General features: G+C 45.2%; 1 protein-coding gene across 6 annotated transcripts in view; it reads left to right on the top strand.

Moving 5' to 3' along the window:
• Nucleotides 1–12,911, top strand: part of ARHGAP25 (Rho GTPase activating protein 25) — a 94,848-nt gene that overhangs the window by 65,471 nt on the left and 16,466 nt on the right. For 4 of the 6 annotated variants that reach the window (XM_086326259.1, XM_086326261.1, XM_086326260.1 and 1 more), the window contains one exon: nt 10,910–11,117. In XM_086326259.1, coding sequence (XP_086182385.1) covers nt 10,910–11,117 — 208 coding nt within the window. Of the gene's footprint in view, nt 1–3,198; nt 3,365–3,446; nt 3,690–10,909; nt 11,118–12,911 lie in introns of those variants that run through there. The other 2 variants (XM_086326263.1, XM_086326262.1) reach the window with 2 other exon arrangements.

Raw genomic sequence — 12,911 nt, 5'->3', positions numbered from 1 at the left:
TACAATATTGTATTGGTTTTGCCAAATATCTAAATGAATCCGCCACAGGTATACTTGTGTTCCCCATTCTGAACCCTCCTCCCTCCTCCCTCCCCATACCATCCCTCTGGGTCGTCCCAGTGCACCAGCCCCAAGCATCCAGTATCGTGCATCGAACCTGGACTGGCGACTTGTTTCATACATGATATTATACATGTTTCAATGCCATTCTCCCAAATCTTTCTACCCTCTCCCTCTCCCACAGAGTCCATAAGACTGTTCTATACATCAGTGTCTCTTTTGCTGTCTCGTACACAGGGTTATTGTTACCATCTTTCTAAATTCCATATATGTGTGTTAGTATACTGTATTGGTGTTTTTCTTTCTGGCTTACTTCACTCTGTATAATAGGCTCCAGTTTCATCCACCTCATTAGAACTGATTCAAATGTATTCTTTTTAATGGCTGAGTAATACTCTATTGTGTATATGTACCACAGCTTTCTTATCCATTCATCTGCTGATGGATATCTAGGTTGCTTCCATGTCCTGGCTATTATAAACAGTGCTGCGATGAACATTGGGGTACACGTGTCTCTTTCCCTTCTGGTTTCCTCAGTGTGTATGCCCAGCAGTGGGATTGCTGGATCATAAGGCAGTTCTATTTCCAGTTTTTTAAGGAATCTCCACACTGTTCTCCATAGTGGCTGTACTAGTTTGCATTCCCACCAACAGTGTAAGAGGGTTCCCTTTTCTCCACACCCTCTCCAGCATTTATTGCTTGTAGACTTTTGGATCACAGCCATTCTGACTGGCGTGAAATGGTACCTCATAGTGGTTTTGATTTGCATTTCTCTGATAATGAGTGATGTTGAGCATCTTTTCATGTGTTTGTTAGCCATCTGTATGTCTTCTTTGGAGAAATGTCTATTTAGTTCTTTGGCCCATTTTTTGATTGGGTCATTTATTTTTCTGGAGTTGAGCTGTAGGAGTTGCTTGTATATTTTTGAGATTAGTTGTTTGTCAGTTGCTTCATTTGATATTATTTTCTCCCATTCTGAAGGCTGCCTTTTCACCATGCTAATAGTTTCCTTTGTTGTGCAGAAGCTTTTAAGGTTAATTAGGTCCCATTTGTTTATTTTTGCTTTTATTTCCAATATTCTGGGAGGTGGGTCATAGAGAATCCTGCTGTGATGTATGTCGGAGAGTGTTTTGCCTATGTTCTCCTCTAGGAGTTTTATAGTTTCTGGTCTTACCTTTAGATCTTTAATCCATTTTGAGTTTATTTTTGTGTATGGTGTTAGAAAGTGTTCTAGTTTCATTCTTTTACAAGTGGTTGACCAGTTTTCCCAGCACCACTTGTTAAAGAGATTGTCTTTAATCCATTGTATATTCTTGCCTCCTTTGTCAAAGATAAGGTGCCCATATGTGCGTGGGTTTATCTCTGGGCTTTCTATTTTGTTCCATTGATCTATATTTCTGTCTTTGAGCCAGTACCATACTGTCTTGATCCTTCCTAGACAACCAGTTTATCTCTCTCCTCCTCCCCGCTCCTTTTTTTTACTATGCTTTTCCTAAGGGTCTGTCTGGAAAGGTTAGATTAATTTTTCCCGGAAGTTCTGGATGCAATTCTAGAGTTTTCTAGAATTAAGGAGAACAGAAAGGGAAGTGATCACACCTAAACTTTAAATGACTCTTCCCCAGACTCCCAGCTGTGCATTTTCTTCAAACCATCTCCTCCCTTTAGTAAGACGGCTCTGCTTCCCTGGATCCGGCCCATCCCCAGGAGGCTGTTAGCCACTTTGCAAATCGGTCCTCAGTGGGGACCCGCTTTGCCCTCTTCCTCTGGAGGCTGGCCTCTGAGGTTTTCCTGAGCCGTCGCTGGGCACAGAAGCGCTGCTCTATGTTGTGTGCAGTTTTGCTCCACCCAACCAGGATATAAGAGCCTGGGGGCAGGTCCCACAGTTTAAGAGTCTTTGTGTGTTTGCTAGCACTAGGCATGGAGCATATAAATATGCAATTGTTCTATTCCTTGGGTTCTTTTTCTCTCTCATTTCTTACTGTGTCTGCAGCCCTCAGAGCAAAATTTCACAACCCTCAGCCCAGTGTTGCCTAAGGGAGTGTGGTTTCTGTAATTCACTGTTACCCCGTGTGCCCTGCTTTTTTCTCTAGCTAAATGGGACATTACAAGGGATGGTCTCTGTTTCTTTTCTTTAATTCTTTCACCTCCTTCCCCCTGAGGCCTCAGCACGTGACAGATACTCAACAAATATTTATTTACTCAACAAGTATTTCTTGAGCATGTGTCATGCATATACCAAGCACTATGCCAGCACTGGGTACAACAGTGAGAGAGAGAAAGAGGAGAGAAAAAAAGACCAAGTCTCTACTTTCATAGTCTAGTAAAAAGACACAGAAAAGAAGTTAAAACTCCAAGGAAACCTGTAAAATTACAATTGCATACAGTACCATGAAGAATAAATCTCATGATGCCATATGGGGGGAAAACGTCTTTATTAAGAAGTTCAGGAAACTAATGATGATTCAGCTTCTATCTGAAAGGCCAGAAAAGGCCAACTAGGCAAAGAAGGGGGAAGAGGCACAGTGTCTCAGCCAGAGGAACAGCATGTACAAAGGTCCTGTGGTAGAAAGGAGAATGGGCTCTGGAGTGAGAGGAAGGTGTGAACAGTGGAGATAGCCTGGTTAAAGCTGGGTCTTTATGCTAAGGTGGTTTGGATGAGGGTAAGGAAGGTGTAGATGGAGAGAAGTAAGCAGGTTTGCATAATGTTTCAGGGGTAACATTGCCCAGACATGGGAGTGAATTTGATAATTGAAGAGAATGTGGTATCAAAGATGAGTCCTCCATTTCTATGAGTGCATGGAGGGATGAACTTGGTTGGCAGCATCACACTGTCCAGGATCCTACCTGGCAGTCCTTCCCTGACCTTTCCTGTCTTCCCCCTGACGCCAAGAGTCCATTTCAAGTCTCCTGGGCACGCCTAGCTGGCTTGCTGCACTCTTTGCTGAGTCTTCTCAGTGGGAGGGGGGAAATCTTCTCATTTTACCCAGCAACCCACCTCCAAGATCCTTTTCTCTGAAGGCTCAACTGAGCCACGTGCAACTCATTTCTAGGGAAGGGTGGGCTGGCTTCATCAGCGCTAAGTGAAATCCTGTGTTCCTGCCAGAGGCTTTGATATATGGAGCGATGCTGGGAAGGGCTGTGTGCGGGCTTTCTTTTTTTTTTTTTTTTTTAACGCACCTCCCTGGTACTCCTTGAATGGCAGTTGACAATTAGCTGCTAAGTAAAAGGGGGCACTTATTTTTATTGCGGGGGCCTTGACAGCTTTATGTTCACTCTTTAAAAGCCAAGAGTCATGTGTGTTAAGGTGAGTGGGGAGGAGAAGATGTGTGGGAAGGAGGAAGGGAGGGCCAGGGGCAGGTGCCGACAGATCCCATGGTTTCAGTGCTGGAGTCAGAACCTGAGCAGTGTTTACAAGCATGTGTTGATCTGGAAACAAGAGAGAATGGTTCCTGCAGCTTGTGGAGGAGGGAAGGTCTGAGGCTGGCCCTGCAGAAAGTACGATTCCTGGGCCCCCGCCATGCCTCATATCCCCAGGATGCCGCGGTGGGAGCTGGGCTGTGGCTTTCCTGCCCTGGCACTGTTCTTTTGCTGGAATTTCAGGAAGAAAACCCCCAAGCTCCAAAAGAAAGGTATTTCTTTCCAATTTTGTGATTTGCTTCTTCCACGAAAAGACGCTTTGCCCAGTGTTCCCCTTCCCTCTCCTGTCTGAGAGGGGGATGCTCCTAGGACTGAGCCTCTGGGGACAGGAGTGGGAGAGAGAGGCAGAAAGGGGGCTCTCCGTGACCTGGGCTGGACCGGAGGCCGGGTGGGAGGGCTCTTGTCCTGAATCCAGGAGTGTTTGAGCAATGATGAAGGAGGAATGAGATTAAAAAGGAGGTGACAGCTAATCCTACTTGTGCTTAACAGAATCAATACAGTGTTCAGGGGTTTTCCAGCAAATCTGGGGTGGAAGCTAGAGAAGTAAGGAGTGAAGGATGGCTTGTGAGAGGAGACTAGACAGTTTACCCCTTTCTCTGTCTCCTTGAGCTTTTTGGATGTCTGAAATTTTACCTGGACAATTTTATTCCACTGACTTTACACAAGAAGGATTAAAGTATACTGGTTTTAGAATCCCAGGGTAAACATTAATATGACCTTGGACAGATTTGTAACCTGAGTCTCAGTTTTCTCATCTGTAAAATGGGCCAATAATATCTAATTTATTATTTTTTTAATTTTTTAAAATTTATTATTTTTATGAGGACTAAATGAAAGAGCACATGAAAACTTTTAAGGTAGTTTTTCATAAAATTAGCTTAATTAATTAAATGTATTAATAATTATATGGCATATTATAATTACTTAAGATTTGTACCTGTGTAGATGGAAATGCGTTTGTTAATGGTAACGGGTCCAAAGTAATGAGCAATTCTGAGTGGACGAGTGGTTGGAGAGAGTAGAAAGGGCAGTTCCCTGAAGGGCTGAGTGCAAGCTAGGAGGGCAGAGAAAGGGGAGCTGGGTTTCTCCTCTTAGTATCCGTGGGGTGGGAAATGGTCTTTGAGTACTTTCTAACCCACTGTCTGTTGTCTTCCTCCTTCACTGATCCTTCACTGGTTTCCCTAGATTTCTCAGTTCATCTATTCCCTTATAGCTAGGCTATTTCTTGTCCACCCAGGATCAAAGAATGCAGGATCTTTGAATTCTTTGTCCACCCAGGATCAAAGAATTCAGGATACTCTAGCAATCAGGATCCAGAATTCAGAGGTAGGTAGAACTCAGGATTGGGTCTTTGAAGTTCCAGGGATATTTCGGACTCCAAACTCCAAATGACATGTGATGTGACATGAATAGTGACAAACCCTGATGTAGACAAACTGAAGAAACAAGGTTGCCCTCGTGTTAGAAGGGATCTGTGGGGTCCTGGTGTCTCCAGAGCAGGCAGTGGTCATCTCTTGTTGGTAAGACTAGCTTGCACTGATTTCTAGGCTGGAGCTGGAAAGTTTGGAGTCTTCATCATATAGGTGATATTTAAAGTCATGAGATTATAAAGTACATGCAAAGGCGGAAGGAAAAGCTTGAGACATTAACCTTTAGCGGACAGGGAGAAAGGAGGAATCATCCAAGGGGGCCGAGAATGAGGCTGGTGAAATAAATGGAGAACCGAAAGCCATGTGAGAAACTGTCTCCAGAAGGAAGGGGTGATTTGCTGTGTCACATGTTGCTGATGCAGCAGTTCAGAAAAAGACTGAGAATTTGATCACCAGACTTTAAAAATGTAGAAGCCATTGATTTCCTTTCCAATCAATCCTAAAGGAAATCAACCTTGAAGATTCATTGAAAGGATTGATGCTAGAGCTCCAATACTTTGGCCACTGATGGGAAGAGCCCAACTCACTAGAAAAGATCCTGATGCTGAGAAAGATTAAAGGCAAAAGGAGTCAGCGGCAGCAGAGGATAAGATGGTTAGATAGCATCACTGACTCAATGGATGTGAATCTGAGCAAACTCTGGCATGCTGCCAGTCCATGGGGTCACAAAGAGTCAGACATAGTGACTGAACAACAACAACAAATTGATTTCCTTGGCAAGTGCAAGTTTGGGGAAGTGCTGACCAGAGTACCTTTGGGAGAGAAGGGACGAGGAACAGGAGGAGTGGGAGACAGCAGGTAACAGCTCTGTGAGGACGTCTGTCACGTGCCAGGCTCTGTGCCAGGAGATAAAAATAGATGGTGAGCCAGACAGGCTGTCTGCCTCTGAGGAACCCACAGTCCAGTGGAAGAGAGATACTTAAATAAATCATCATAAGACGACATGAGAAGTGATGGAGGTATACACAGGGAGTGCCGTGAGCACAACGTGGGGAATAACCAAGTCCCTCTTAGGAGAAGGCATTTGAGTTCAGGCTGCAGGAAAATCAGGTTTCCCGGTGGGGAGGAGGAAGGGCTTTCACTCCAGAGTTTTCAAGAGGAAGGCTGGTTTCCCTTCTATCATAATCTACAGTTACCAAAGAGTCTGGGCTGCAGCAGATGCTCAAGCTATATTTGCCAAATGATTTTGTGAATTCCAGTGGAAGGAGTTTGCAAAAAAAGAATTGCAGAAGCACCCATTACAATAATGTTTGCAGTACAAGTGAGGATTGAGAAGAGAGGCAGGTTAAAATGAATTGAAAATGTCCTGATCTGTTAAGAAGGAAGGAAGGGGTGTTGCACATCATTCTAATGTGCAATAATTAGTACCTTGTGATAACGGCTTTGTATTCTCAATGCCTAGGAAAGTGCCTACTGCTTGAATGATTGACTGAATTGCTATTGCTTGTGAGAAAATCTATAGAAGGAGCAGTGACTTGGGAGAGTTGGGAGTGGGATGAGAGTGAGATTGGAGAAGACAGTGGGAGAACTGCCATCAGACATTGGGTTCACAGGAATACAGGAGAGAGAGAAAGAAATGAGAGAGGCAGAGATGATATCTATAGAAAGAGATTGGACCAGATATGCAGATTTGTGTCAATTTATGGGTGCTATCCAAATGCATGGACTTGTATGAACTTTCCCAAGGATAACATCTAGAGTGAGGAGAAGTCTGAATTGGGATGCTAGGAAATGACACACTCAAGGAGCAGGTAGAAGATGGGCAAGTACAGGAACCTGCAGAAGAGCCTGCAGGGAGATGAGACTAAAATGAGGGTGGATGGTTTCATTGCCACGTAGGGAGGAAGTCTTGAGGAAGGAAGAAGAATCAATACCATTGGTCTTCAGAGAAGACCAGCAGATTGTGGAATGAATGAAAGTCAGTTCAGTTCAGCGGCTCAGTTGTGTCTGACTCTTTGTGACCAAAGAGTCACATCACCAACTCCTGGAGCCTACTCAAACTCATGTCCATCGAGTCAGTGATGCCATCCAACCATCTCATCCTCTGTCATCCCCTTCTCCTCCTGCCTTCAATCTTTCCCAGTATCAGGGTCTTTTCTAATGAGTCAGCTCTTCTCATCAGATAGCCAAAGGATTGGAGCTTCAGCTTCAGCATCAGTCCTTCCAATGAATATTCAAGATTGATTTCCTTTAGGATCAACTGGTTTGATCTCTGTGCAGTCCAAGGGACTCTCATGAGTCTTCTCCAACACCACAGTTCAAAAGCATCAATTCTTCAGTGCTCAACTTTCTTTATGGTCCAACTCTCACATCCATACATGACTACTGGAAAAACCATAGCTTTGACTATAGGGACCTTTGTTGGCAAAGTAATGTCTCTTCTTTTTAATATGCTGTTTAGGTTTGTCAGACTTGGCCATTAAGAGGGCATGAGAAATCTTAGAGAACAGATTGGGTGGGAAGATGCTGGTGAGGATACCAGATTGAAATAGATTGAGAGGTTACATGAATAACAAGGGAAACAATGGAGGCCATGAGGGTGGATGACTCTTTCCAGAAGCATACATGTTTCACTGTAAGCATATTGGTGAAGAAAAGAAAGGAAGTATTTATTGATTGCAGGAGAGCTGGGGTGGGAAATGATTCTTTAATAAACAGGTGAAGACTTAGATGCAGATGCTCTTTCAATTTAAGATATCAAAGAAGAATGAAGTCCTAGAAAAGACAGAAAAGTAGGGTACCCCCATTTAAGAAACATCATCTTAGACAAAAGCACAGGGTACTCTTCTTCCTTCAAGAGAGGACAGGCAGATGGACAGAGGAGGGGGGGATAGGAAAGGCAGGAACTGGAGATCACAGTTTCTTTCATGATGTTCTCCGTTTGGGGAGATAAGGACAAGAGGAGACAAGGTCACCTGCTAAGACAGAGGGGAGGGGATGGGTGGTAGGCTCAAGGGTGTGCTGAAAATTTGGACCCAAGGAGATGCTGGAGGGTAAAGGGATGTTGGGAAATGCGTGTCCTGGGGAGAATGACATTGAAAGTCGTGACTGTGGATCATGGGAGGAAGAGACAATGAACACAGGAACAAGGCTGAGAGACTCAGATGAGGAGGAAAGCTGATGGACAGGCTGTGCAGAGGTGTGTAAGAAGGAGCTTGATTTCAGATCATCTGCCTCAAGACTTCAGAAATAGAGCTCACATTTGACAGCTCTGACATCTTTGTGTTTGGGGTATCTTTCTCTACTGTGATCCAGTGGGCCCCTTGAGCCCAAGTGTCAACTGCTCTGAAACACATCTGCTTTTCTGTCTAAGGTGCCCTCCCTAGAACTCTCAAAGGGAATTTTTAAAATGCCCATTGTCTATGCTTTAAGTCAGATCATTTAATCGTTTCCTTCCAATTTGGTGCAAATATCTATCTAGCTCCTTTCACAGACAAGTAGAAAACTAATTCTGTATATTTCCTGACACCCTCTAATTGTTTCTTATCATTTTGCATGGGCCCTTTCATTTTCATAACGTGGTAGTAGGCTAATTGAAAGTGAGAGTCACCTCTTACAGGCCCTTGTCTGTAGAACCCATTCCACATGGCCTAATGCTGATACATGCAGGACACTCAGTAGATGCCAGTGTGAGGCTGATTCACTTACTGAGGGCATCCCTGTTAGGGTTTAAACTACAGAAATGCTCAAATTGTCATTAATCGTGGAAAGCACTTGATTAAAGATGGCATAGCTCATTAAGTAATTCAGCAAAATTGTTTGACTGTCTACCTTGTCCCCATGCTAAACATAAGGGTGAAATCAGGTTGAGTTGGACTGAGAGATTACATGAATGACAAGAGAAGAAGTAGAAGCTCTGAGGGCAGGTGACTCTCCTGGCCTACTCCTGGCATTATGGAGCTTACAGTCTTGCAGAGGGCACAGGGCAGATAAGTGATAGTAACCCAGTGAGAAAAGGATTGGGATAGTACAGAAGGGATACGGATGCATTGAGTGAGGATGGAGTTCCTCAGGCTGGGTCAGGGAAGTCTTGGCAGAGGTGATGGTATTTGAGTTGAGCCAAGGAAGACATGGGCTTCCCTTCTGGCTCAAATGGTGAAGAATCTCCCTGCAATGCAGGATACTGGGGTTTGATTCCTGGGCCAGGAAGATCCCCTAGAGAAGGAAATGGCAATCCACTCTAGTATTCTTGCCTGGAGAATTCCATGGACAGAGGAGCCTGGTAGGCTACAGTCCATGGGGTCGCAGAGTCAGACACGACTGAGTGACTAACACTTTCACTTCAAGGAAGACACAGAATCTTAGTAGACAGGGAAGAGAGAGATGAGCAGACTGGGCAGCTAGAAGAGACTGTCCAAGGGTGTATAGTCTGGTGAGTACTGTGGGCTTTGAGATCATCAGGGTAAGGTGCCTTTGGGGGCATGGGAGGAAGTCAGGCCAGAAAGGTAGGTAGGGGCTGGTCCAGTTGCTGACCTAAGGGATGCTGGCCCTGGTTTTCAATTTTTACCCACAGAAATATTTAAGCAGACAGTCTCACTGGAATGCTGTAAGTAAAACAGATAACAGCCCAGCAGGTCTGAGGTGATGAGGATCCCCTGGAGCTTTGAGGGGTAATTTGAAAAATGCTGCTGTGGCAACTGGGGAGGAAGTGGGTGACTATTAAAAATGGAAGCATACTTGGGTAGACCAGTTGTTTACAAAGGTAAATAGCAGGAGGATTTTGAACAATTATAGGAAAGGAGACCACAGCAGAGGCAGGGAAGGGAGGAGTCCAGCTTGGCCTCGGGCAGTGGGGAGTAAGGAGGACCCGGATTCCAGAGATATGGCTGCAGCTCTTACATGTGACAAACACATTAATTAGAGACCAAATAAAGGGGACTCACCAGAGAGTGAATCATGGGGAAAACCAAAGGACTTTGGGCACAGTGTCCTAGGGATTGGAGTGGTCAGTGTAGCGGAGCCCTAATGATGCCAGAGAGAAAACCAGGCAGGACAGAAATGAAACCGTGACTGTCTTCTGACCTCCAGGACAGGAAGGGCATGGGGCCCTGGTGGGGAAATGGGTAGCCAGCCAGTGTCCTGATTCATAAACTAACCTTGTTCCACTGCTGGGGTGGGGAAATTATAGAGCCAGATGCTGGCAGGGCTGGGTGGAGCTGGTCCACACATGCTTCGCTGGAGGCAGTGTAATTTGGAAAAATATTTCTGGAGATCAATTTGCATACCATAGTCATTAAAATGTTCAAACGGCTTGACCTAGTAATTCTACATGTGAGAATTGGCCCTAAGGAGATAGTTCAAAAGGAGGAAAAACCAATGTTCATCCAATCCAAATGTTAATTAATCAATTAAGCAATTAATTAGAAATTATACATTGAACTAGATACATTCCTGGACCTCTGCTAGGCTAGTGACCATGGTCACTGTGGCAGTGTTAGCAACAGTAGAACATAGTAAACAACATAAATTATTTAAAATGCTGCGATGGTTTAATACAGTATGAGACATCCATATGATAGACTATTATGCTTTAATGCTAAATGACACAAGCAGAATTCAAAATGGCCCACTTGCTTCTCTTGCGTTTACTGCCTGGGTGTGAATTCTGACTTGTACTGTGTCCTGGCACCTGACCTTGGCAAGTTCATTAGCGCCTCTAAGGCTCCGTATCTTTAATAGTAACACAGGTATAACAATACTATCTCATGGAGTTGGCTGTCAAGGTTAAGTGAGGAAAGGTGTTCAAATTTAGCACAATTCCTAGCACAAAACAAGCAGTCATTAAAAGTGAGTTGTTCTTTTGAATACTATAAATGTAAACAAACAGACTGACCGACAGCCTCAAATGGACAGCCCCTACTTTAGAGCCCCAGGAAATATGACGTGTGGTTTGTCTTGTATATTTTGTTCAGTATCATTGCAGAAAATCCTATCACTTTGACTGCTCAGTTCTGCCAAGGGAAATTGGAGTGACGGGCAGGCTCTGCTTTCTCTCTTCCCAGCCGTGTTTGGCCAGCGCTTGGATGAGACCGTGGCTTATGAGCAGAAGTTCGGCCCCCACCTGGTGCCCATCCTGGTGGAGAAGTGTGCCGAGTTCATCCTGGAGCATGGTCTGAACGAAGAGGGCATCTTCCGACTGCCTGGGCAGGACAACCTGGTGAAGCAGCTGAGAGATGCTTTTGACGCGGGGGAGCGGCCCTCCTTTGACAGGTATGCTGTGCTCACCTCGTCGCCCCTGTGCCCTGCTTGGCTGAGAGGACCTTTGTCTACCAGTTGAGCTATGGGACTTGCATAGATGCTTCCAAAATCCCTGGCTTGCAACAGAAAAAGCCTTTTGTTCTGCTCGTAACTCAGAATTTGGGAGCCTGGAGCATGGTTAGAGAAGCACGCTGAGCATTTGTGTGAGAAGGGACATGAACTAGGACTAGGGCCTTGCAGGTCAGTCAAGAGGTATGTAGGAGATGCGGGGAGGGGAATGCGGACTAAGGGAGAAAGATGGGACCTAGCTCAAGGCACACGATTTGAAGCAGATGAGGGATGGAGAATGGCAGAGCTGGCTGGGCAGACTTGGGGTGGTGGATTAGGTACCGTGTCAATATCCAAGGATTCTGATGGTCTTCCTTGGCTTTCCAGAAATGGCCAGGGCCAGGACTTCTTGCTTATCTGTGGAAACACAGTCCTGTGCAACTCTGAACTTAATTCAGAACCCTTTGGGAGGGAGTACAGACTGACATCATGGCAGCCTGGTGTTTTCCCAATCTCGTCTATGGAGGTTGCCCAGCCCTGTTTGGGGCATTTCAGGTGCAGTGATGTTTCTTCCACCCTCCCCTTCCCCCACTGCAGCTACACAGCCCAGGTTCTTCTCTGCCCCGCTCAACTGGCACAACCCCCACCGACATTGGATACTTTTAACCTGTTGTGCAATATTTGCTCAGTTGCCTGCACGCACTTGTCCTGCTGGCAAGAAAGAGCCATTGTTCTTTCCAAATCAGCAGCCCATAAACCGAGGTTTAGTGAGCCAAACCTGAACTCTCACCAGTCTCCAAAGATTGAAATCCCCCCAGGAGCTTGTTTACGATGGAGGACTAGGGCTGATCCTGGGGCAACCATGAACAGCTAAGTGTGGTACTGTGGCGACCGTCTCGCCCTCCCTTTCCCTCACCTCCCACTCCAGTCACCAATGATGCCCACTCTCCTTCAGAAGCATTGCTGAGACCCGTCTCTTGCTCTCCATTCTCAGCCACTGTCTTGGTTTGGAGCATCATATGTCTGTCTCTGCTGTCCTTGGCATCCAGCAGGTTAATTTATCAAGGTGCTGTGTTTTAACAGGAAAGCAACAGGGGAAGATGTTACTGGAATGAGAGCAGGTTACAGGCATCAGATTTACAGAGCTTTCTGGGAGGACCATAAATCACATTTCACCATCAGGCACCTGTTCAATCAAGTGCATTACCTTCACACTGACTTTTCTTCTTGTTTTTAGCTAGCTTTGTGTGGATCAAAAGATGCAGATGGGTTATTGCTAAAGCAATGAGAGCAGTCAGCCAGGAGGACTAGAGGTGATTATGGGAATTGCCAAACACCTGCCTGAGGCTTGAGCTCCTACATCTATAAAGTCAGCCTGGGTGGTTGGAGTTGAGTCTTTGATTCCTGTGAAGTATTTGGGGCTGGAGGAAGGAGAGTTTCACACACCTTGTCTGATTGCTCCACCCCCTAGGACTGAGGAGTAGAATTTACACATTCAAAGTAAGAAGGGTCACCTGAGGCTCTTCAGAGCCGACTCTTGGGGCCACGTGACCCCTAGGGTACTTGTCTAGATCTTCTACATTGGTCATGTGTGCAGTTCCACCGTCAGATCCCCCGAATTACCTCTCTAGAAAGAAGAAAACAAAGGTGCTCTTATTTGGTAGGTTCTACTGCAGATACATATGGTTCTCATTAAACATATAAGTAAGAAGTTTAAAATGTCTTTGTCGAGTTACTTCTGGGCTGGATACTGCCCAT

The sequence above is a fragment of the Bos grunniens genome, chromosome 11, assembly GCF_055505025.1.
Source record: "Bos grunniens cultivar Pamir isolate PY7600 chromosome 11, Bosgru_T2T1.0, whole genome shotgun sequence".
In the NCBI taxonomy this organism is placed as follows: Eukaryota; Metazoa; Chordata; class Mammalia; order Artiodactyla; family Bovidae; genus Bos; species Bos grunniens.
The sequence above is the reverse complement of the archived record's forward strand: the minus strand, read 5'-3'. Positions and strand labels throughout refer to the sequence as shown.